The sequence below is a fragment of the Suricata suricatta genome, chromosome 2, assembly GCF_006229205.1.
Source record: "Suricata suricatta isolate VVHF042 chromosome 2, meerkat_22Aug2017_6uvM2_HiC, whole genome shotgun sequence".
NCBI classification, from domain to species: Eukaryota; Metazoa; Chordata; class Mammalia; order Carnivora; family Herpestidae; genus Suricata; species Suricata suricatta.
Genome location: NC_043701.1, coordinates 84133492 through 84160927, shown reverse-complemented (window position 1 = coordinate 84160927; position 27436 = coordinate 84133492). Strand labels below are relative to the sequence as shown.

The following is a 27436-nucleotide window of genomic DNA, read 5'->3' as shown; positions in this document are numbered from 1 at the left end:
CCGGGTGATGGAAAGTGTGTAAATGACATGTGAAGAGGAAACCAGGCTGTGGAGATCTGATGCAGTCAGTCCCTCTAGCGCCAGAGATGCAGGTCAGGAATTCAGTGAGCGCCGGACAGCACCGCCCCCCGGACCCGAGTCCGTCTGTGTCCGGCAAGATGCTTATGAACCAGTCTTTCCAAAAAACAGAGGTGAACTACGCTGGTTTTCCTAATAACTTTATTTAAATAAGACACAGGAACTTCTATACTGAAAAAATACAAAACAAAAGCCACACATTTCCTCGTGTAAAGCCATATTGTATGGTAACTCGAATACTGTTCAGCGCAGTGGCTAGAATTAAACAGTACAACTATATACAAAATTTAAACAATTTCTGACAAATTTCTACAGCTGGATGTAGGATACATTTGAGCTCAACAACTTCTGGGAAATTTACATGGCAAAGCATAAGCTTTAACACATTTGGTTCAAAACTTTAATATATGCTAAGAACAAATGTACAACACAATTAATATTTAGTTTCTCATGAGAAAATAAAAGCACATGTCACCATAAATATCGTACATCAGATTTCATCACCAAAAAAGCATTCAGTCCATCTTTCAGAAATTGATATTGATACTATTGCATCTTATTTGGACAAAAGCAGAGCATAAGATCAACACATTATGTAATGCTAAACCAGATATCAGAAGTTAATGGAGCTCATATTTATCTTACAGAACTAATAATTTTCTCCCTTTAACCATAATCTACAAAATATAGTATTTTCATCAAGGCCTGAGATTATTAGGGTTAAAGGTGTCTGCTGCTGAAGAGATTGTTTTTTAAAAGGTTCCCCTGTGAAAATGGCAAAAGTAAACTGAGTCCTTTTCCATGACAGTCTCCTACAATATAACACTGACTAATTTAAAGGAGCCAGAATGCACCTTCAGGAGAGAATTTACTGCGAACTTTGGTGGAAAGAAGATAATTGGAATCATGACAAAATAATACACAGAATACACACACACACACCAACATATACACATATATATACCATTTCTAAAAAAGAAAAATCAATGGTGTTGCTTTCTTCGTTATCACATTTTCCTTCTTCACCCTCCTTAGGAAATAAAACAAAGAAATCCCGAGGAATGACTGAAAGGAACTGAAACGTTCCTGTAACTGTAGGCACCTTATTCCCCTAATTCTTAAGAAAACTGTGCCATATACTGTAGGTACAGATGAAACAACTCTGTGTTTTACTGAACTGAAAGCAATGGAATAAAAATACAAAAACCTCCCTTTGCTTTAGGATACTCTCTTTGAGCCGCAGAAAACAAAGTCTCACAATTGGGCTCATCCACTGACCACTCGGGAGTATCTAGGGCTCTCTTCACGCTTTGTTGTGAATTCAGGTCCAGTCTGCAAGTTCAAGGCTGCTTTACTCTGCACATCCGAGCACTACCAGAGCCCTCCACGATACTGTGAGGAGACGCAGCGAGGCGGCTGCAAACGCCTGCCATCTGAGGCCCCAAAGCACCTGCTTCCTGACGGCACAGGGTCTGAGACCTGCCCGCTCCTTCTCCACACACACGCGACTCGTGCACCTCAAGTGCTTGAGGAAAACAATTAACCCAAAGCGTGTCATTTTTAAGCCTGCAAATTAAAGCATTTCCAAGATAGAAAACTGAACATTAGTATGCCTTGAGCTAAAACAAGGGCATGCCCTGACCCTGATGGGCAACGGGAACAAGAAACCTCCACCCTCCCCTGGGAAAGTGCGCCCGTGGGGAAATCAAACCTAGACGTCCTTGTTCTTCAATCCCATCACACGCGGCTGGAATGCTGACACACAGCCTGGTACCGGTGCGTTGTTTGCAACATGAGAACAGACACTAACTAAGCAACACCTGAAGTTGTTTAAAAAAAAAAAAAAAAGCCACATCTACACATGCTGAAACCGTGAATTCAACAGTTGTGTTACTTGTAACTGCATGACAAAAGTGATGTCAGACACCACGGGATTTGCTGGTTCTCCTCACGTTCACCCATGTCCAGGGTTATTGTTCTCCTAGGGTTGAATGCACTTCTTCTTCTAAGAATGTGGAATGTAATGAGGAAAGGGAAATGCAGAAAATAAGGAAAGGCAAAAGAGTGATGTTCCCTCTTTAGCTTTTTAGCTGTGAAATATTTAATATCCCAATATGATATACATTCCAAGTTACCTGAGTTTAGACTTCAACTGAAGTACCTGAAGCTAGGCCATAGGGTGGGCACTGTGCAACTGTTGTGGCCATTTACTTATTTTGTTTGCATTGTATGTATTACAGAAGTTAGAAAGAAACACCTGGATCAATTGTAAACATAATCCTGAAGTACAGTATTTTCCATAGGACAAAACACAGCAAGACATTTTCTATTTAGACAGGCAACTGTTTGATATAGAGCTTATTCATACTGAAGAATTTGGAACAAAACACAGGACACAGTACTACTCTGTCAAACATACTATGAAATGCATAGTCTCCACTTAAAATGCTGAATGACACACACATTTTGCAAGCATTACTGCTTTCCACAAAAACTGCTGAATAGGAGTTCCGTCCCTGCCAAGATCAGTGTCAAGAGATACTTTATGATGCTGATAAGTATTCTGGTGGTGGTGGTGGTGGTGTTCAGAAAGTTTGTCACTCCATGCAGAGAAGATGTCTGAGGTCCAGTTCCTAATCCATGACGGTAGGGTAGAGGCCAGCTCCCCCTTCGTGTTAGATGATCACATAGTTCGGAGCAGAGAGGTGTTCCTCGCCCTGCAGTTCCTGCAGGAGCTGCTGCTGCTGGGATGGCTGCGGGACGGAGGCCTCCGTGGCGCCCACGGAGCCGGTGTCGTCAGTAAGGGACGCGAAGGACACCCGGGAGGAGAGCTGCTCGACGGTGAGAGTGGCCAGAGCCGAGCTTTGGCCGGAGTTAGGAGAGTTCTTGAGCATCAGGTCGGAGGCAGGTAAGAGAGGGCCTAGAAGTTTTACAGGACAGAAAGCTGATCCGGTTGGGATGAAATTAACCTTGTTTTTGTCAGGACATGAAAAGAGAGGGGCTGACATAGGCTGACGAGACCTAAAACCGCAAGACAAAATGACATTTACAATCACTAGTGACTTCCAGACGTTCTCACTCGGCTGGCGCTCTCTACAACAGCTATGATGGGAATGGCAGGGGATGAGTTCAGTGCACACAGACGGTAAACATCTTCCATAGCACAGGTCAGCTGGCAGACTACGCATGTGCACAGCACCGAGTGACTTTGGAGACCAAAGGATCTTCAAAAGGACTGGGCAAATTTTTTTTCAGAGATCATTAGCTTGCTTTCAATCATTTAGGTAGATGGAAGAACTTCCTACATTACAGTTGAAGGTTATGCAAGGTTAGAATGGCCTTTTCTATTAAGAAAAAGTGCAATGGGAGAGGGATGACCTAATCATGTGTACGGTTTTAAGCATTTCCTCCTTTCTCTGCATCACTCTACATACTGCTACCAACAGATCAGGAAAAAAGCTTCCGTAATTTCTCGAGGAGCCAGTCACAGCCCCGCAGAGCAGGTTCCTGAAGCCTTTCCTCCCCTCCCATTCCCAGAACTAAGCCTTCGGCTCCTCCAAGACCAGTCTCTGTCCCCTTCCAAGTTGCAAGAGTGCAGCGGCCTTCCCCAGGCACTTGCCCCGGGACAAAGGGATGAGTGAGTCTAAGAGCCACAGTCATTTTTTTCTTTTTTGAGCTACTCTGAGAAGTGTTTACAGCATGAGCCTCTTCTCCTTTCATTTCTAATTTAAGTGCACTGAAATTTCAAAAAGAAAAACGAATCTGTGAATGAGAAGTCTCCATCAAATGAATATGCTAGATAGTGTCCACAGGAAGCCATGTGTCCTTCCGGCTCGTGGGATCACTGTCCTACGGGCAGCCGCACACAGAAATTAACTTTGCTGCTAAACGTCTTCTTGTTAGCCATCTAAATTAACAAAGGTTCAGAAAGGAAAATCTTAGGGATTAAAAATAGATCCTTTAGGTGGTAAGGATGAATTTCCAAGTTTCTGCACCTCCAATATATAGACTCCAATGCTCCACTAAGATCCCTTTGCTTATTCTATTTTCTTTTTATAATTTGGTTTTGAGACACATTATCAGCTGGATGGAGTAGTTGATTCATCTGTAATCAACTGGTCTCGGTAAAAAGCTTTACAGCTTTGCAGATCCCAGCTGATAGAAAAGACATTACTTACGCCATTTCCTCAAAGACCTTCACTCGCTCACATCCCTCTGGGGGCTCCCGTTTGAACATGTAGCTGTTGTTTGGTTTGGGAGATGAAGCGTACTTGGGTAACGGTGAGCTACTCCCACTGTCTGTAAATTTAAAGCAGTTATATTAACTAGTGATTGAAAGCTCTTTTAAATTAAATTTGATTTCCAAACAAGCAGCCTTTTGCACAGTTTATCCACGATCGCCCCTCTGCCTCCACCACAGAGCTCCCTTTATCGTAGCGCTACGACTAACACCTCGTGTAGGACATTTCGTAGGAATAAAAGCTTCAATCAACAGTTACCTGCCGTACCACAGAACATAAGAGGAGGATATTTCGGTCCAGAAACTGCATTTTGAATAAAGCAGCGCTATTATCTTGAAAATAAACACCGCAGTATGTGTTTCGAAATGTAGATGAATGGGGTAATATGCGTAAATCATGCAAAAGAATTACAAGAGGCTATAACACAGGGCTCTCTCGGTTTTTCTCACTGTCCGGCCGGTTTAATTAAACATTTTAGTATGTGGAATAATCTTCATTACAAAAGTTCTTAGCAGAAATCTTCCTTTTACTTAAATGCCATGAAAATAAATGTATGCAGGGAAAAAACAAACTTGTAACACATAGTGTCTTTTTCCCTCAACCATCATGAAGAATGGAATTTACTCAATTTTGCCTTTAAAATGTCTACATAAAATAAATTTTCCCATTTTTTTTTGCTCTTTTTGCTATTAGAAGCATGTGAAATCTAAAAGCATCTCTGCCTAACATGTTTTTTCATATTTTTGACCAAAAAAAGAAAATGGTCTATTCATGAAAAGCCATAAAACCTATATGTAATTTCTCCCTTTCCTACCTGGCAAAGGATTTTGGAAATTCAAATCCACCAAAATGTGTCATTATCTTTGTAAAATGCCACGTTGTAAAGTCAGTAGCATACCTGTATAAACACAACAGTCCCATTTAAACAAATTCTGACTTCATGCAAACCAATCCTCACTGCTAAAATACCGAGCACATGATCTACTGAGATATATTATTTTCATGTACATTTTGAAAGATGGCTTTGGTGCCATAATTAGGCTTGTCACAAGTTGTTTTAGATTAGGCTACAGAACACAGCACTACATTCAGAATCTGAGTAACAGGGATGTTTTTATCATCATTAATGAACTTGAATACATGCTTAGAAAGTAGACTCTTGAGGCCCACTTAGCTGTATCTGGCAAATGAGTCAAAGAGCACCTATGTTAGTCTTGGGAATGGAGATGTGTGCTTATATTTGAATATGGCTATACCTCGGGCTGAGAAATCATCACCTACAAAATAACAAGGCCACATCACTGGGAAATCTATAAGACCACCCCTTTTCCATCACTACTGTTACATATGTTCCTACAGATTACACACTGTCTGTGGGAAAGAATTAGGTTTTAGAATTAAGTTCCTTTTCTTCATGTGTCATTCGGATTTAAAGATTTTCTCAGAGCCGATATTCACCTTACAGTATGAAAACAAATAGGAGGCAGGAGGAAGGATATAATTTTCTCTTAGGTGAATGCAAAACCTCATTAGCCTGGCTAGAATCTGAGTTTGCTACCTTCTATTTGAGCTGGGTGAGACCAGAAAGATTGGTACACAATCAAAAAGTGGTGCGAATGAGACCTTGAGCTTGGCGGAATACAAAACCACAGCCTGACCCTGCTTTATTATCTAAGCAGCAAGCAGCCCTGTGAAGATGGCATGTGACACCTCCGTGGAGGTTCCTGCTGGTGACAGTATTCTCCACGGAGGGCACAAATGGCCTGAAACCCTGGGCTCCATGGCTGTGACAAGCCTTTCTCTTGCTGTCAGCCGGGGGGGGGGGGGGGGGGGGGGGGGGGGGGGGGGAAGGGGTGATCATGTCAGCAGTCAAGGATTCACCCCATCTCAGCATGTAAGAAAAGTCCCCTCGGCCAGCGCTGCAGTCTTCTGGGCTCTACTTCTTACCACATCCCCAGCCTGCTGCATGATTTCTCTCGTGACTTTATTAATGACTTCATGGGACATTCCCAGAATTGAAAGCTGGATGTGAGTTGGACAATGTACAAAACTGATTACCTTCCTATTAACAATTTACAATTGAATAGTTTTATTCTAAATTATTTTAAATTTCATAAACTTATAGTTTTACCTAAACATTCTCTTTTTTAAATAATTTGTGTTTGTTTATTTATTTTGAGAGAGAGAGGGAGGGACAGAGAGAGAGAATCCCAAGCAGACTCTGCACTGGCAGTACAGAGCCTTACGTGAAGCTCAAACTCACAAAGAGTGAGTTCATAACCTGAGCCAAAACCAAGAGTGGGACACTTAACTGACTGAGCCGCCTCTTAAACATTCTTGTTCCATTTTCTTTAGGGGAGAGGGAGTGGTTAATGTTAAACTAAAATAAACAAGGATATTGCTATCCTAGAATAGATAGCATTCGGTACCAATTTATCTCGTCTTTTCCATTAAAAAGTTGAGGATTTTGTTGTTGCTGTTGAAAAAGTATATATGTAACATTTATTTGAATTTTTGGTGGTCAGGAAAGATAAAGCTTGAAAAAAAAATAAAACTCTTAAAAAAAGGTTTCTTTTTAATGTTTATTCATTTTTGAGAGACAGAGAGAGACAGAATGTGAGTGGGGGAAGGTGCAGGGAGAGAAAGGGAGACAGAATCTGAAGCAGGCTCCAGGCTCCCAGCTGTCAGCACAGCCCAATGCGGGGCTCAAACTCATGAACCCTGAGTTCATGACCTGAGCTGAAGTCGAACGCTTAGCTGACTGAGCTACTCAGGAACCCCCCAAAACTGAAGTTACTAACAGATTTGTCCAATCTGGAGTTTTTCCCTCTTAGGTAAGTATGCACTCTGGTAGACCGCAAAGAGGGATAGGGAACAGAGACCCGTGGTCTGTGGTCTCAGCTCTGTCTCTAGCTGATTAACCTTGACCACAACAGCCTTTCTCAGTTTCTATATAACTAAAGGAATTACCACTCCTAACTCAAAAGTTCTTTGACTTTTTTAATGGCTCGAACATATATTTTTTGGCTTCACAAAATGGCATTTAAAAACAACCCACATGAACAACCTATTCTACCTATTCTGTAATTGGGGTCTAGCTGACTCATTTAGAACTCTGTGTTGAATTTAATAAACACATTTCAGTAACAGAAGATTACAAATGTGAGGTAAGGACACTTGCTCAGGAGATTCAAGATGGGAAGTTTCATGGTAGTCTTAATTCAATCGCTTTTACTCACAAGCATGATAAATTTTCACATTCTGTCATCCCTCAGTAGGAAATAACTAGCCTGTAGTTTGCGTTAAGTATAATTTTATATTATTGTATCACAGCTAATGTCAATTAATAAAATTAAATTTAACAAATATGATCATTTACGTATTTCTCTGTACTTTGTCTCATCTATCTTTATAAAGAATCACCCAACTCTGAAAATTAGTAGTATGGAAACCTTTCATTGGTTTAGAAAAATTTATACATGTGTACCATATTTACCATTAATATATACGTAACCTGTCAAATATTTTTAAACTCATGATAATGAGTTAACGCTTAGAAAAAATTAGAGACATTTTAAACAATGCAATTCCATATAGAAATATTTTAAAAATTACATGTACTTTTATTATTTAAGAGTTTTCTAAATTTCTCCTTATATATAGCCTTGATTATTTCTGGTATAATAAGTATGGCCCACAGTTCCAGTATAAAAAATGATATTACACAGCTGAGCCATTCTGTGGGTAGGTACGTAAAATCTCTGCCATGGTTCTTATGCTAGCCTTAAGTCTTTCGACATGCTTTATCTCTGACTAGCAGATTTCTTTCTCAAATTGAGAGAAGTGAGGGCTAAAACCAGCAACGTAAAAGCACAGCAAGTAGTCCTTAACTCTGGCTTCACATTAGACTCGTCAGATGTTTCAAAAATATCAATAAATACCACTGTCCCGACCGCATCGCTAAGATCTTCTGATTTAATTAGTCCAGGGCTCTTCTCCTGCATGTGCTGCCTCAGTGCCTTATTTATTTATTTATTTATTTTTTGTAAAGCCCCAAATATTTTTACAGCGGAGCCAAATTTGAGAATCAATCAGGAAAACGCCAAAGCACTGGTTTGGAGTCAGGCTGCCTGACTTCTACCAGGTCTAACACCATGACCTAGAAAAAGTTTGTTCCCTTTTCTGATCTGTAAAATGGGACTAATTACTGATAGGACAGCTATGAAAAATGTATATAAAAGGTAGTGCTGAATCACAGAGACTTCTCAATAAATATAACTGTAATAGCAGAAAGAACACATCCTTCCTCGTTTGCAAATTTAAAAGGGTGAACCATTCAGAAATTAAGTGGCTATTCTACTTTTCCTTGGCAGAACTAATTTTTAATAGGTATGCACATTTTACTTCATTCAGGTACATAAAAAGAGGAGAATTTTGTGTCTGGTGGCGAGGCAGGGTGATCTCTGGAGTACAGATTCCCCAGTGTAGACGGCCTCGCATAAACCCTGCCAGTTCATAATGTCATCCTGCAGCACAGAATCTATCATCCTAAAATTAAAATCAATGCCTAAAGCATAGATTCAATAGATTCCACTACAAAGCCTAACCAGTAGAATGTAATTCTATCTTCACAGCGGAGAGAAGAGGCTGGGTAAGTGAGGGTGGAGTTCAACCAAAACTATACTCAATGACACATGAGGAGTGTAATTAAAAACCAGTGATGAGTTAGGTTGGAAATATGATTGACTAAATAGGACCTAAACAATTACTACTCTAGTATTAAAATTCTTTCGCTTCAGGAAGTGAAATGATCGGCTGTAGTGTGGTTTGATGGCCTAATGAAATCGGGAGAAACACAGAACTGTACAGCCTTTCTTGGCAACAAAATCTGGAACCCGTTGTTTGTGATTACTGATTGTATTGAAAATGAGTTCAAGTTAACTCGAAGATCACATTGGGTACAAGTAAGGAGAAAATTTGGCTTTTACAAACAGTCTTTAAGGTTCCTCTAAAACTTCAAAGTCAACCTTTTATGAGAAGTTTATAGAATTTTAATATAACCTTAATATAACAAGGCATCAGCCACAGCTAAGATCTCCCTCAGACTCAACAAAGGGTAAGGAGGAAAAGCGATCAGCATAACCGTCGCTATTTATATTTCTGAACTCTATTTCAAATTAAGATTGTGTTTTGACTAATGGGGCTTAAGTTACATTCCAAATGTTTGCTCCATTAATTATTTGTTATATGTGGGGAGGTGTTTAATCACTTATCCTTCCCTAAGTATTCAATGAATTGATATCAATTTTAAAATTAAGCAATCATAGCTGTTCCTATATTTTTGTGTACTCACAATAAATACAATCCTTCTTCCACCCATATAATCTTGATATGCAGAACAGCACGGCTTATTATTACCTCCAAATGTGACTTGGAGTCATTGATATGCTAAGTACTCACTCTGAATTTGACTGACCTTGCAGTTCAAAATGAAAGCAAATCACTTTACTGAAGACAGTCCTCAAACCAATTTATAGACTAAAATCCAGCCTCTTATACATATATGCCTCACAATGGTCACACTGAAAACAAATTTCAGATTACAGAGAATATTTTAGATCTTGAAAAGTAATGTAATTAAATATCTCAGGAAAATCATTCTGATACAATCTTTTTTTTTTTTTTTTAAGTAGGCTTCACACCCAGTGCAGAGCCCAACATGGGGCTTGAACTCCCAACCCTACAATCAAGACCTGAGCTGAGATCAATGGTTGGAAGCTTAACCGACTGAGGCCCCCAGGTGTTCCCAGTGTTAGTTTTTATATTCTTGAGCATTTTAAATGGAAATATTTCCAGGGACATGAGTTTTCAAAAAATTAAAACACTCTTCATATTAAACTACTCCTAAAGTATCCTAATGGGAAAAATAAGCACTTCTAATAAAGGTTTCACTGTAATTAAAAATTTTTTTAATATTTATATTAGAGACAGAGAGAGACTGAGACAGAGAAAGAATGTGAGCAGGGCAGGGCAGAGAGAGAGGGAGACACAGAATCTGAAGCAGGCTCCAGGCTCCAAGCTGTCAGCACAGAGCCCAATGTGGGGCTCGAACCCTTAAACCATGAGATCATGACCTGAGCCGAAATCAGACGCTTAACCAACTGAGCCACCTATAAGTTTCACTGTAATTTTAAATGCCCACTTAAATATCTGCTAAGCACCTACCCATGTGCAAAACAGAAGGCGGCAAAGCAAAATGCTATAAATGTTGTCTTATGGCACTAGGGAAAACTCGGTATTTACTTTTTACCCCCAATTCTTGCTAAAGAAAAATGATATTATAGTGTTTTTAGCCTGAAACCAACCTGGAATCTTAAACTTACCACGGTTTCCACCTTAAAGTCTGTCCCTTCTTTGATGTACTTTGCTCCCTGGCTAATTCTAATGATGGTGATAATCTACCTTCTGCGTCTCCAAAATTAGAACTCCAGAACTCCGGAAAACCTGGCCTTAATCCTCCCTCACCTCGTCCATCCACCAGCCACCAGGTGCTGCCGACTCCGCTGCAGTCCCTGTCCCGCGACACCTCTGTGCCCCCCAATCTCTCTCTGCCCTGACCCTGTGGTTTCCCAACTGACAGGCACAAAACAATGTGCTGACCTGCAAGGATATTAGAACATTTAATCTTGGACAATAACAAAGTATGCTTTACTTGTACATATCTAGTTTATGGACTGAATTAAGTACATACATAACTTAGAAATATATAAACTTGTATTAGTGGTACAGGCTGAAAACTGCTGAAAAGGACAGGTGATAAACCAAGTTTGGAGACCACAGAACCAGCCTATCAAAAAGTACCTCACTGGTCCTCCTGCTCTCTCTCTCCACTTCTGTAGTTCCTCCTGTTTTGTGGCCCTTAAAGATAAATCTGGGCACATCGTTTAGCTGACCAAGATCTTTACCTGGTCCTTCATTTCTCTCAGCAAGCCCTACAAGGCCCCCTATGAAACAGTGGCCTTCCTACCTCTCTGCTCTCTCTGCTCGCCACCATTCACCTCTGTGCTCCAGCCACACAGTTTCTTACTGTTCTCCACACACCAGGCCCTTTCACAGCTGATTGCCTGTATAAGGCTATTATTCCCCCTGCAAAAAAGGCAGCAAGTAGTAGTATGAGGTTCATATAGAAGATCTTTGTTGGCAAACAGACTCCAAAGAATTTAGGATAGTTAACTTTATTTTCTAGGCCTCAGCTTCCCTTTTCTTAAAATAACAAGGTGCCTACTCACAAGACTGTGGTAACATTACAGGAGTTGACAAAGGTAAAATCACCTGAACACATTTAATCACTGTCACAATCCTAGAAGGCAGGTATTGTCATTATCCGTAATTAACAGATGCAGAAACTGAGATACACGAAAGGCTGAGTAAGTCCCCCCAGGACACATAATTACGGAGCGGCAGAGCAGGGATCCAACCGGGCTGCACCAGAGTCAGAGCTCCTTACCGTTAGGCTCTCCGTCTTGCTAAGTTTTGACCTGTCTCAACTGTAGTGCCCTTGCTGGAGACGTGAGGAGGGGACAAGATGAGGATCAAGTTCCTTCCAAACTAACATTCCATGCTTCTAGTTACAATCTGACAGCTCTGGTAAAGGCTTCATTGGGCCTGACTTCTATTACTGTCACAAGGCAATCCAGTGTAAGGAATGGCCTCTATGTGTTGGAACACAAAAGGGAGAAAACACTCAGCAGATCCCCCTTTCCTCCAGCCTAGTTGATAAATTACTTTCTCCCCAGTTGTGTTGGGAGTGGAAGACGAGATGGATTTTAGCAGTTATTTCCTTTCCCCAAATTTCAACAGGGAATTTGGACTTCCTGGTTTCTTCCCCACCAAAGGCCTTATCACTAACTTAGCATAATCTTAGGTGTTTAGTTCCCTTTACTGTCTGGTTTTTTTTTTTTTGGTGGTGACCGGGGGAGGGAACATATCACACTCTTCCCGAACATTTAAGAGCAAAACACATACAATTTAACAACCTAAAGAAAAACATACTGATATTCAACACAGCTATAAGAATACATCCTTAAAAACGCAGACATACCATAGAGACAGGCCTTAAAAGAATACTTGAGGAAATCTCCACTAAGCACTGCTCCATGACAGGCACTACGCTATTTGCTGCGGAAAAAGCAGTGAGTAAAATAAGGTTTTCTGCTCCTGCTGGAGCTTATATTCTGGTAAATAGATAACAGGAGACGAAATGGACCCATGTTAATAAATTTTGGGTTTATTCTAGACTGGGTTGTAACTGCTAGTACTAAGATGTATACTTATTACTTAGTTTTGAATTATAAATAGTAACTCCTGCACAGAGGGGTTGCACAGCAACTGCCATCAGTACGATTGGGAACACTTTCCTAAAGAGGGGAAAAGGCATTTGTGCTGTCACTCGGAATCTATGTGATTTTACATGATATCTTGACAGAGGAAAACAGGGAAAAGGACATTACGGACAGGATTCTAGAACAGGTCAGTGTTAGCCTACGGAATAATTCTTGTGTCGTATCTCTGTACTCTTTGTCGTTTTACCAATAAAGATTCTTCTAGGATAACAAGGGACCCTAGAACTATATGGGGATAAGCTTTTGATAGAGAAACAGACTTAGGATCAGAAGCAGTGACTTTAAGATATAGTGGCTAAAAGCAGTATATCCAACATACTTATTTCAACAATATAAAAGATTAAAAGTACCACAAAAATCTCAGCTGAGTGGGCTCTTTAGGAGACAGAGAGTTAAAGTATGTTAAGGGCAAAGGTTAAAGAAGGTTAAGAAATACAGCCCTAGACATAAACACAAATAGAATTAAAATGTGTGTAGAAAGGAATAAGATGACGTCAACAAGAGTCTCTTTCAAAAGTCTGAGTAGTGTCAGCTCTGAACCCAGAAAAGACAAGATAATACTTTATTTTTTCTCTACTACAACTAAGGCCTGCTCAGTCCTAACACCCCAAATTTAGGATTATTAATATTTATGAGTTAATCACAGTATGAGGTAAACAGGCTTATACGCATTGGTCCTGGGGAAACTCCATCCACATAACATACGTTGTTCTTATGGGAAAGTACTGTTTAAGTTCCAAGTAACCAATTTATGGACTCCTGGAATAGAACTCTCCGTACTTGGCCTGAGGAGAATGGTTCAGTTGACTTCATGATTAGAATAATCAATGTTTCCACAATATCTTGCAAAATCGCAGATTTTTATAACAACTGCCTACGTGAACTGTGCCAAAGACCGACTGTAAGTGGCAGACTGCAGTCTCGATTCTGCGGCTTGCCCAGCACCGGTCTGGCTAACAGCAAGGAATGCCGGCAGGGCTGCTCAAAGCGTGTTTTGATGCTGCCATCTGTATTATATAAATCACTATTTTTCTCCCTTGCATGTTGGGCATGAATTAATGTGAAAGAACGTAGGCTAACTCTTGGGATGTATTCTGACGAGGTCAGGATGAGAGCTTCTCTTCTGGATCCTGAATTCTCCACACAGACCCTAATGTCGGAAGCACAGCGGTTATTAGGTTAGTTAGCTGACGACTTCAGACATGTGACCAGGCTGCCTTCGGTCTTTAGGTAACTGAAAAAAATTAACAAAAAAGAGAAAGGGGAAAAAAAAAAAAAACCCCTCAAACCAGAAAACAGTTTCTTAATGGCTGGACCTTTCTCAATAGCGTGTTTTTGTCATGGGGCTGCAATCTAAATAGCCAAAGAAAAACCCAATATACTAATAATCCACTAAAATTACTTTGTAGGTCTCAAATTATACATGGTTCATGGAAAAGAACTATGTTAGGAATAGGAAGAAATAATGTTAGCAAAACCAGGACAAGGAGAAATATGCCACAGAGGAGTATGAGAGTAGCAGCTCCCCAGCACTTCCCTCACGAGCACCCATATTCACACGGCTCGCTCGCTCCTCTCTTGAGTATGCCTCTCCAGGTGCCTAACAATGTCTGAACCAACTGTTCTGTCACAGAATTCCTCCACAATAAGTACAGAATATGGAGGTACTCCAAATACATTCTAGTTGATCACAAAAATCACAGTACCAATGCTATTTTCCTAGTCAGTAATACAAACCTATTAAAAATCTATAGCTTCCATTTTTTTATTACTGGAAATAAAAGACTGACTTATGCTTTACTGTAGAAAATGCATATTATAAGATGGAATTAGTAACTTAAAAAACAAAATTCGGACTGTACACAAAGAAGTAATGAGTCAGAGACTACTCTATAGTTTAACTGACAGAACATGCAGGTTTCAGAAATAATAAAACTAACAACTTCCTCTTTTGTACCTTCAGTATTCTGAATGTACTTGTATAATAGTGTATTGCTTGTTTACATTACTATTATTTCCTGGTACACTACAAATGTTTCTTAACTGGAAATATAAACTCAGGTGAATACATAAGTCTCCATTCCCAATCCTACAATACATGCATGTGTGTATATGTATAGATATATAGGCATATATTAAAGAGATAGATGTTCTTTTTTCTTCACAAAGAGAGTAGTTGATTTGGAAACTAGGAAGTTCACGTAATAAGAGAAGGTCACCTAATTTTTCCAGGGAACAGTAACGTCAGCTTAACCTTAATCACAGAGTAATGCTCAAAGCTAAATATGATAATATGTTGATAAACTAGTGTCTTACTTCCCAAGCTAAAACAGTCTTAGAGAACACAAAACATGTAAAAAATGATTCTGAGATCTCCATAATTTCTACAGAGATTTTTTAAAAAAGTCACTATTAGCTATACCCAGCACAATTTATTGTTTTCTATGGACCAATGGTTGTGCTAAGCACTTTACTATCTTAATAACCCAAATAATTGTAATAGGTAGGTATTATTACCCTGTTTTACTAAGAAATATTTTTTTAATTATTTGGAAAAAAATTGTTGACCTTAGTGATGATCCAGATGAGTGTTCTCATTTTACATTAAAACAAAGAAACATCATCAAGAGGAACGTAAGGAAAAAAGACATTCGTGTTATGCAGGCAGATACCTGGTATGAAAGAATACAAAGACATACAAGAAAATATACAAAAAAAAAAAAAAAAGGAAAAATCTTAGGAAAAAGGCCTAACTTATCTAAGAAATGGTTAGAATTCAGACTATTATACTATCTTGAAGCGACACCTGTATTCCCATGTTCATTGCAGCATTATTCACAACAGCCCAAACATGGAAATAACCTAAGTGGCCATTAATGGATAAAGAAAATGCAAATCACACATAAAGGAATGTTATTCAGCCATAAAAAATGAAATCCTGCCATTTGCAAGAGCATGAATGCACCTTAAGGGCATTATGGTAAGTGAAATACATCAGAGAAAAATAGTGTATGATCTCACTTGTCTGTGGAGTCTTAAAAACACCAAACTTCTAGAAACAGAGTAAGACAGTGGTTGCTAGGGGCCGAGGGTATGGGAAGATGACTGACAAACTTTCAGTTATCAGGTCAGTCAGTTCTGGGGATCTAGGAATGGCACAGTGATTAGAGTTAATAATACTGACTGTCAACTTCAAAGTTGCTATGAGAGTGAAACTTTAATGTTCTCACCATAACAACAACAAAAAGGTAATTACGTGAGGTCAAGGAAATGTTAACTAACCTTATTTGGTAAACATTCTGCTAACATATACACGTATCAAATCATTAGGCTGTGTACCTTAAACTTACATATGTTCTATGTTCTATGTGAAAACGGTGTATATTTTAAACTTAGGATCTAAGTGAGTACCTCTTCTGAACTGCAGAAACCATATATTTCTCTGTCTCATTGAATACTGTCATTCAGAGGCCCTATAGGCAATCTCACAGTTAACTAAAATGGAACTCGCTTATCATCTTCCTAATATGTTTCCTTTTTGGTTCAGTGTCTCTTAATTATCCACAATATTAAACTTAGAAAGAAGAAAACATAACTCCAGAATTAATTTCCTGGCCCTATTATTACTGCTATTTTCGCTTTTCATTTTAACCCAACTACAGGCGCTAATAAATAGCACCAGTGGTCAAGCTGAACCACACTTATCCTTTCTACTGAAAGAATAAACACAGAATACAGGTTTAGGAATCAATCAGACTGACCTGTTTTGCTATTTACCACCGGCACAGCCTAAAACAAATTACTATTCTTTAGAATTTCCAGTTACCTTCGAAACAAGTACTCCTACTAGAAGCATGGCGTTTTCTTGTTTGTTGTACCATGAAACAGCCATAAAATGTTGTGAGGATGTGACTAAAGGTGTTTGCTCCAGTAGGACGCCTCAGCGAAATAAAAGTTTCCTAGTCTGACACTCTACAAAGTGGGAGATGTCCCACTTGAAGCAAGGAGATGCTTAAAGTACTGTCTTCAATAGATCTTTAATGGAGGAAAGGCGTTCACAAGGCTTTTCAATAATGGGAGGGTGAAAAGAAAGTGGAGAACGGCTGAGATCCACCCACAGAAATAAAAGAAGACAAAGTCCAAAGTAACTTCTATTTAACATGTCAGCAGAGAGTCAGGCATAATGATGAGTGAAAGAAGCCAGACACGAGAATACACATGCACCATTCCATTTCTGTAAAATACAGTAACACGGAAAAACTAAATTATGGCAGCGGAAGTCACAACAGTGGTTACCTCCAGATGGAGAGGGGAAGGGGGCCCGAGGGAGCCTTCTGGGATGCTAAAAATGTTCTGTATCTTGATCTAGGTACCAGTTTTGTAAACGCATACATATGTAAAAATTCACTGGGCTGAGCACTTAGAGTCTGGCTATTTAAATCTAATAATACCTCAAAATAAAATAAATTAAGGGGAATAACAAATCAAGACAAGGACCACAAAAATCCTGTAAGATTCTGTAAACTTTGCCTTTTTAAGTTTTTAAAGAAATTTTATATTTGAGAGAGAGACAGAGACAGAGAGTGATCAGGGGAGATGCAGAGAAACACAGAATCGGAAGCAGGCTCCAGGCTCTGAGCTGTCAGCACAGAGCCCGATGCAGGGCTCGAGCAGTGAGATCATGACCTGAGCTGAGGTCAGACGCTCAACCGACTGAGCCAGCCAGGCGCCCCTGCCTTTTTAAGTTTTAAAAATTTTGCCACCTATGGTGTATTTCTCAATGGTGAGAAGCCATATTTATGTCATAAAAAAAAAGTTCAGTGTTTCTTTGAAAGTAACTAGGAAGGTGGAGCCTGGGCACTCTGTTGCCTTCTGTGTCTAGGTCTGAGGGGGCCAGAAGCTGCAAGGGCCAAGTAAGTGGTGGCCAAGTGTCTGACACAAGGACAGGAGAACATGGGGAGACAGCTGAGGCCTGACAAGTAACAAGAAAGCCCAGAGGTTCTGCCTGCTTACCGATGTTAGTTAGTAATTCATCTACATACCGGGACAGCCCAACATCCTGGAGGTCCTTGTTTATCTACTTGGTTAAAAATATACCCATCCTTCCAACAGAATATCTAGAAACGACTTCCTCCTGAGTCAATCTGATTACAAAATCGACCTTTAGGCATGAGAAACATAAACTCTACCATAACCATCAATAGCTCTGGACGATACCAAGAAAAAAGCCTGCGTGTTACAGGATGTAAAGCTGTACACACTCCATCTTAGAGCTCAGAGCTTTCGTTAGCCCTCGGAACCATGCGCTGTGCTTCTCTGACACATTTATGGAAGATGTTTGTGCAAGTCACAGAGAAGGGGGTACGGGAAACCAATGAACAAACCTAGAGCAGTCAATCCTTTACAATCCCACTATCCCACAAAAGAAAAAAAAAGTGATGTAATGGTCTAAGACAAAGAAAGTAGAATGAGCAAGGCCCTACGACAAACCCTCTAAGTGGGTGATTTCCTTCTCACCTTTATCACGATCATAGAGTAAATCTTCCGTGGAGCAAGGGCTCCCATCCTGGGATTCTGGGGGGCAGAAGGGAGACACGCACGGAGAATGGCTGCTGCAGCTGCTGCTGCGCTCCTGCACGGACGGGGTCTGCGTGTCGATGCTGCGGGTGCTGCTGCTCCGGTAGTGAGCGGGGAGCGGGGCCCGGCGGCCGTCGGGGATCTCCAAAGGCTGGAAGAGAAACCACTGTCACACGCCTTGAGTGGTAGCGCACACCCGATTCATGCAGAAGCACAGGGCACTGCCCTCGTGTGCACATTCCACGGCTAGCTCACCATACCGTTTCTTCAGAGAGTAAGATACCAGTCTTGTGTGTGAACTTAATTTCTGCACCCTGCCTTGACTGAACGAAAACTTCATTTCAAATTGAAAGAGTTTGGTCTCAAATACTAAGGATAAACTGTCTTACAAATTCCATGGCTCTCTATATGTATTCGTAGGTTAGCACTTCCCAGAATCCTCAGCATAGGGACTTTGTTTAAACACGGTATCCCCAGTGCCCACCATGGCATCTGGCACAGAGCAGACAACCAACAAACATTTGCCAAATAATGTTATCAAACTATGCAAGAAATTACTCTGACTCGCCAGTAAGAAAAGAAACATCTCATATTCACAGGTATAGATATTTCTGTTGGTCCGTTCTTTATTTCAACTTTTTAGAGATCAGGAACGGAACCATGTTTTCCATTTCCTTTACAAATTATCCCAAATTTCTAAAAAGCAATTTATTCTATTACTATTGAACAAAGGATGTTGACACAACTCAAAAAATTCCACTGTTTTGGTATCCCTGTAAGTAGCACTATCCATAATTTTGCCTGGTTCTAACACGTTGTTCTGAGTGGCAAAAATAAGAAAGAGAAATGCAACTATAATCACAGAAACACATGTTTTAGACTTGAAAAGACCTTAGAGTTCATTATTCCAGTGTCTTTACAAATAAAGAGCTTACAGCTTAGTGGTTTTGATGTCATGCTCATTAAGTGCATTGGCTTCTGTCACAGTGGACTCTCTTCTCTGTGGGTTTTGTTTTGTTTCTGGTGGGTTTTTTTTTTTTTTTTTGAGAGAGAGACAGAGCATGAGTGGGGATGAGGCAGAGAGAGAGGGAGACCCAGAATCGGAAGCAGGCTCCAAGCTGTCAGCACAGAGCCCAACGCTGGGCTTGGACTCACGAACTGTGAGATCATGACCTGAGCTGAAGTTGGATACTCAACCAACTGAGCCACTCAGGCAACCCTTACTCTACTTCTGCTGTAAAGGAAATCTTACTCCATTTTCCTAATCTGTGTGGTAACAAAGTAAGGTCAACAAGTAAAATTCTATATGTTAATCACTTAAAATATACTATTATATAGGCAAGACTGCAATGCTAAGAAGAACAACAAATATACACTTTATTTACAACTTATTTTTATCATGTACTGCTTTTACTCTGAGCTGTCATTTCAGGGTTTTTAGAAACACTATCTGAGGGAAAATGGAGTATGATAAAATTAGACAAGATTCAGAATGTGTCAATTTTCTATAACAATAAAGTTAAGTGAAGGAGGAAGCCATTAACTACTGAAATAAAAACTTCACTTAGCTATACAATGCTGTTAAACCAAAACTATAGCAACCTGACAGTGACTACCCTACTATAAAAAGAAAATTCAATTATATAAATATTAGTTCATTATGTAAATAAATAAAAAAGTAAAACTTTCCCATTAAAAGAAATATACCCAAAGGAATATTAACTTCCTTGTCAAATACTAAGAAAATGTTACTTTATTTAAAATTTTCTTTCATTTAAATAGATTTAGACTTTAACTACAACTCTGCACTAAATGTTACAATGAACAAAGAATAAACCACTGGCAAAGGTTTTTTTGGACAAAACCGTATGGCAGTATGTGAAGTTTTCAGGGTAACCCACGAGGAAAGGTCATTTTCAAAATTACATTTGAGGGCTTCATGACAGAATTACTTCTTAAAATACAGATATTTGTCAAGGACAATTGTAACTTTAATGAAAGTATTAGTACTGGTAACCAGTAAAAAAGTGATGTATAAATCTGTAATTTAAAAAAATTAAGAATTTGAGTTATCTTTCATTCATGTCCTATTCGATGAACACCATCTTTCCATATTCCCATTCCTTACTCTATAACTGGGTAATATGTAACAATCTCCTTAATTTTGGTTGTGAGGGAAATTACATGACTTATAAAAACCAAACAGATTTAAAAATTTAAAATTTAAAAATTTACTACTTACACAAAATAACAATGGGAAATATAAAAGCTTAGAACATTGATATACTTAATAGGAAAGTTTTCTTTAGTTCTTGGTAGGCTCACTAACGGTAATATTTTATTTACTAAAACTGAGGCATACTCAATCATCAATCTAAAGAATTCTAAAAATTAGTATTTTAGTTATAAGTGTGTAGGTAGTAATTCTGAAATCGCTACTGTGAAATTAGAATATGACTTATTTAGAAGCAGAACTATATAAAAACTAACTTGTTTACTTATTCAAGTACAACTGACATACAATGTGCACTCGTTTCAGGTGCACAACACCGGGAATGGACAAGTCCACACATCCTGGGATGCTCGCCACACATCCAGCTGCCCTGTCACCACACAGCGTTGTCACAGTGACCACTGACTGCATGCCCCGGGCTGTGACCTACTCATTCCATAACTGGAGGCCTATACCTCCCACTCTCTCCCCTCTGACAACCTCAAGTTTGTATTTAGGGGCCTGTGTGTTGATTTGTTTTGTTTTTAGATAGGTGAAATTATATGGTATTTGTCTTTCTCGGACTTATTTCACATAGCATAATAGTCTCTAGGTCCATTCACATGCTCACAAATGGCAAGATCTCATTCCTTTTTATGGCTGAGTAATATTTCAGTGTGTGTATATGTGTGTATTATATATATTCATATGTACTTTTCACATATTTTATATATTAAATTATACATATTAAATACACACACACATCCTTTTCATCTATCAGTGGACACTTAGGTTGCTTCCATATCCAGGCTATCATAAATAATGCTGCAAAAAACAAAGGCATGTATGCATGCTTTTTGAATCAGTGTTTTTGTTTTCTTGAAATTATGTTATTAAGTTTTATATTCTAGTAGAGTTTTGTTTTGACATCTTTAAGGAATCAACAAACATGTGATTGATTCATCTTCAAAGAATTAGACCAATTTCACCTCCTTACTTTAATGCTTTTTAAATGTCACTTAATGTATAAAAGAAACATTTTAATGATGACGAGCAAAGGGATGGTATAATTTCCAAAAGGTTTCTTTATGGCATGATAAATTTAAAATAAAAATTTAATATAAAACACCTAGGAAGAGTAAAACGGTACAACCTTTTGGGAGGATAATTTTAGAAATATTCATCAAAATTTAAACATACAAATGCTTTGACCCACCAATTTCACTGCCAGGAAATTGTTTGCAGGAACACACAGTGTTTCCTAAAGCACGGCCTGAGATGACAACGGAAAGTAATCTAATTGTCCACCAACAGGGCACTTCCAAATTATGGTGCATTCATACAGCGATTCACTACATAGCAGCGCACGCACACGCACACACACACATCGGGAGGGATGTACAAGAAATTATGCATAATGCTCATATCTGCTAAGCAATACTGAGAGATGAAAGAAAGTTTTACTTTTTAATTTTATAAAAATAATATTGGATTGTTTGGCTTTTGAAATTAAGTCAGTTTTAAAACCTGCACATTATTTACAGGAATTACACACACACTTGACATAAAGTAAATCATTATTTGGGTTCCCTACCCCCCAAAAGATCACAGCAATAATTAAGTCAAAGGCTATTTGATGCATTCTTTTGTGAGTATGCATCTAAAATGTGGTCAAATATAGGTTCACAGGCGGTAGTGCCCAGATTTCATTTCTGGGACAGAGGTAATTTATTAAGTATTTTTGGTGAATTCAAAATGGTTCAAAGACCTAACCATAGAGAAAGCTAAAATTGAAAAACTCTTAGAAGAAAACCCAAGTACTATTGTAACCTTAGATTTAGGTAATGGTTTCTTAAATATGACACCAAATATACAAATAAAAGAAAAATAATAAATCAAACTTTTTCATCAAAATTGAAAATGTCCTTCAGAGGACATCATCAATCAAATAAAAAGTGAAAGACAACCCATAGGATGGGAGATATTTTCAAATTGTACACCTGATAAGAAATTTTATCTAGAAAATAGAACTTTATAAAGAATTCCTATAATTATGTAGTAAGAAGGCAAAATAATCCAGTTTTATGATTATAAGTGATCTAAACAGACATTTTTCCAAAAAAAATATGCAAATGGCCAACAGCACATGAAAAGATGCTTCATGTCTTTAATGTTATTAGTTCAGAAAATGCAGAGCAACACCATGATGAGATACCATTTCACATGTAGGTAGGATGGCTATAGTAAAAAAGACAGAATTATAAGTATGGGTAAAAACAGAGAAATTGGAATGTTCATACATGTAAATGGTGCGCAGAATGTAAACCAGTGCAAGAGCAGCCCCTTCGGAAAAAGTCTGGCAGTTTCTCAAAAGGTTAAACAATGAGCTACCAGCAGTTCCACAATTCCACAGGAGAAGTGCAAACACAGTCATGTGAAGTCTTGTATATGAATTTCATAGCAACATTATTCCTAGTAGCTAAAAAGTAGAAACCAGACAATGTTCATCAACTGGTGACTAGCTGAATACAATTCATACTAGTGGGTATTTGGCAATAAAAAGGATTTAAATGCGGATAAATGTTACAACTTGGGTGAACCTTAAAAACATTATGCTAAATGAAAAAAGCCAGTTACAGAAGGCCATGTGTCATTAGGATTCCATTTATAGGAAATGTCTAGAACAGGCAAATCGGCAGACAGAGATGGTAGGTTAGTGGTTGCCTACCACTGGGGACATGGAAGGAAATGAGGGATGGCTACTAAAGGACATGGAGTTTCTTCTTGGGGTGTGAAAATGCTGTAAAATGACTGTGGTGATGGTTACACAACCCTGAATATGCTACCAAAAAAACAAACAAACCCACTGAGTTGTACACATTACATTGGTAAATTGTATGGTACGTGAATCATCGCTAATAAAGCTATTACCAAAAAAAGGACTATTGAGACAGTTCTGAATACTAAAGAAGAAAAAAGATTCAAATATCCCATGTAACCTTACCTTGGACACTTCCTCCTTTCCATTATTTTCTTTAATGAATACCTTTTCCAATTCAGGACTTATTCCTTCTACATTGCAGGGCACACGTGAAACTGATGATTTTGGCACTGATATATTTGACAGCGGCATAGGGACTGATCTTGATCCAGTAGCCTACAAAATATAATAAGGCGGGGTCAAATTATTTGTGGTTAAAAAAAATCAAGAAATCAAGAACCCAAAAACATGGTAAATCTGAAAATGGAAACTCAATGCTCAATGAACAGAGTTTTTCCAACATTTCGGATACACTATATATCCAGACACACACAAAGAAACGTGGGTTCTAGAGTAAGGAAGGTCCAGAGCCAAAAGAATCCTTTACATCAGTGTAAAGGTTTAAAAGTATAATATATACACTTTTTTGGTAGGATGGCACACAGAAGTGTCTGCACAGTTTAATTTTTCTCCCTTTGCTGTTTTTACTTAAAAAAACATAGTTGAAATCATGTCAGTTAAATGTATCATGTGGCTTTATGGGACAGTTCTCTTTGTGTTTAAAAGATTTGTTTCCTTCACTGTTAAAATTACCTTCCAGTATCTTTCATTTCTATTTTGTCAACCATTTTAAGAAAACCCTCTGGATTATTAAGTAACATGGCAACAATGTATCATGTTAGGTCCAGTAATAGAATTAACATCCTTAAGGTTGTTTTTCAAAAGTCCTTTGGAGGAATTCTCAAAAATTAACCACCTCTCATAACCGTCATTGAGGGTACCTTAAAGTGTAAGACAAGCCTTTCTTTCATTTTTTTTTTTCTGAATCCAGTATTGGTAACATACAGTGTTATATTACTTTCAGGTGTACAATATTGTGCTTCAACAATTCTATACACTTCTTGGTATTCATCATGAGAAGTATTCATCTTAATCCCCTTTACCCATCCCCCCACCACTTCCCCTCTGGTGACCATCAGTTTCTTCTCTAGAGTTAAGGGTAAGACTAGCCTTTTGGGGCTCAAGGAATTTATACCACAGATAAGGAATGAGAAAAATAAAGATGAACAAGGTAAAAGTAAAAATGATATATGGTCTCTATCATACTCTGGATGATTAAAGTTGAAATATATGATTCATAATGAGGTAGACTGCTAATCACTGATTTAACACATGTACAGTATTTCCTATACTCAGGGCTGGGCTTCTGCCATCTGTGAGCCGCGGCTACGAATGCACTTTGTTATGATGCACGAGATTTTTTTCGTATTAACGTTGCAAGTCTTTGTCATACCTTTGCTGCTTGCTTTAGATCAAATACCTTTGTTTCAGTACTTATGTTTTTTCATATTTAAATATTTAACCTATCACGATTTATTTTTGTGTATGGTGTGAGGCAGTATTTTCTTTTTTGCCACACAGTAATCAAACTGCCAAGATTTCTTTATGATTCTGTATTTGATTTCCTTCTGAACAGATAATCCCTACACAAAGCTTCACTTTAATTACTGATATTTATACAGTACATACTGTATCTTCTAGGAAAAGCCTCTTCAAATTTTCTTTTCTATTAATTGGCATTAATTTTCCATATGATTTTAAGACAACTTTTCAAGTAACAAAACCATGACTTTTAAATTTCCATTGGAACTCAATTTGTACATTAATTTCAGGTAAACAGCTATTTGAGAAATACTGAGTCTTCTCTTCCTATGCATAAATGTGTTGAGGTTTCCCATTAAGGTCTTGCTTTTCTATTTCATATTCTCCATAAAGTCTTAGAGTTTGCATATTTCTCTTAAGTCTAATTCTTGGCACTTCATATATTTTTATATATACTAACATGTTATTGGTAACTGTAACATAACAAGAAACATATTTGAAATCTGGTTCCTGACACACATTTCCTACAACTCTTATAATTTCCTGAGTGATAGGTATGCTAGGTACATCTTCTGTTCTAATATTTGGTTTCTGACCTTGGAACCAGACACAGAGCTCCTAAGTTCTTTGGAATTTGCTGGGTGATAGATGCAAGAATCTTCTGTTCTAATGAGGAGGCTTTTTTTTCTTTTTAACTTTTTAGAAGTTTATTTCTTTATTTTGAGAGAGAGGAAGAGAGACAGAGTACAAGCAGGGGAGGGACAGAGCGAGAGGGCGAGAGAGAATTCCAAGTAGGTTTCAGGCTATCAGCACACAGCCCGACAAGAGGCGCTCTCCCATGACTGAGATCATGACTGGAGCCAAAATCAAGAGTCAAATGGAGTCACTCAGGCACTCCTAATGAGGTGACTCTTGACAGGCTCCTGGGTAGGTTCAGGATGAGGGCTAGTCAACAGAAAGATAAAGCCTTGTTTGCAGGCTTGGAACTTGCAGCCCCACACATCCTCTGGAGAGGTCAGAGGGGCAGGAGAGTGAGTTAAGAATGGATAATGCCTATGTGATGAAGCCTTCATAAAAATCTCTAAACTCCAGGTTCAGAGAACGTCCAGATTGGTGATTCCATATCCACAAGCCCTATGTACCTCTTCATCTAACTGTCCATCTACATCTTTTATTATATACCTTATAATACAGTGGTAGACCTAAGTGTTTCCCTGAGTTCTAGGAGTTATTGCAGCAAATTACTGAACCTGAAGAAGAGTTGTTAGGAATTCTTCTTTCTGGCCAGATGGTCAGAGTACACATGACAACTTCTGACTGACACTTCAGAGGGGGCGCAGTCCTGTGAGGTAGAGCCCTTAAACCGTGGGGTCTATGCCAACCCTGAGTAATTAGTGTTATATCTGAATTGTAGGATACACAGTGTTCAGAGTTGGCAAACTGGTTGATGTGGGAAAATCTCCCACACATTTGGTGTTAGAAGACTGTCAGTAGGGGGTACAGTGGTTTACCTTCATTAGTTTAGAACTACTGATTTTCATATGTTTTTATTTTATCTAATCATCTCATTAAGTTCTCAGTTTTCTTTGTTATGAAAAATTAAAAACATCATTAAACACTACACCATAATGAACTTTCACATGCACATCATCCAGCTTCAAAATTAGCAACATCTGCCAATCTTGTTTCACCTAAACATCTATTTTTCTTCTGTTCTGAGATTTTAAAGCACATTCCAGACTTCACACTTCACCTACAAATATGTCAGTATGTATAGCAGATAATTATTTTTACGCATAACCACAATGTCAAAAATTCAATATAAATTAGGAACATGTGCCTATGTCTTTTTTGTTGTCAGCAAGTCAACAGGTCCTCTAGAAATCTATTAGGTTCTTACAGGAAAAGTGCTAAAAATAAACAGAGTAAAGAACAATACACTATTTCTACCAGGTTAAGAAGAAAACCTTATACTTTATCTTTATATTTTTTTTAATGTTTATTTTTGAGAGAGAGAGAGACAGAATGCGAGCTAGAGGGGTGGAGAGCAAGGGAGACACAGAACCTGAAGCAGGCTCCAGGCTCCGAGCTGTCAGCACAGAGCCCGATGCGGGGCTCAGACTCACAAACTGAAGTCGGATGCTTAGCTGACTGAGCCACCCAGGTGCCCCTACTTTGTCTCTATAATTTTGCCTTTTTAAAAATTTAATATAACGAATCATACACTATGTAGCCTTTTGCTCCTGACTTCTTCCACTTATCATGATATTTTTGAGAATCAACTATGTTCTTGTAAGTATCAGTAATTCCTTCCTTTTTACTGCGGAATAGTACTGCATGGATGTTATGAAATGTTATTTTATCTTCTCACCAGTTGATGGATATTTGTTTTCATTTTGTGACTCTTTTTTTTTAAGATTATAAAAGTAAAGCTTTATTTAAAAATAGAGTAACTGTTTCCCTGCAGAAATTCTTAAATCTTCCCAAAATATATAAAACAAATAAAATTATATTGAATCATTTTTTATAACATATGCATGTAAGTTGAAATACACTTTCCCTT

At 38.5% G+C, this 27436-nt stretch overlaps 1 protein-coding gene across 1 annotated transcript in view; it reads right to left on the bottom strand.

The window, feature by feature from the left end:
* Positions 1 to 202: 202 nt before the first annotated feature.
* Positions 203 to 27436, bottom strand: part of GLCCI1 (glucocorticoid induced 1) — a 105247-nt gene continuing 78013 nt past the window's right edge. Inside the window, exons 8-11 of the mRNA XM_029918923.1 lie at positions 23515 to 23667; positions 18239 to 18449; positions 4257 to 4377; positions 203 to 3099 (exon numbers count right to left, since the gene is read on the bottom strand). Coding sequence (XP_029774783.1) covers positions 2754 to 3099; positions 4257 to 4377; positions 18239 to 18449; positions 23515 to 23667 — 831 coding nt within the window. The 3' untranslated portion in view covers positions 203 to 2753. The remainder of the gene's footprint in view (positions 3100 to 4256; positions 4378 to 18238; positions 18450 to 23514; positions 23668 to 27436) is intronic.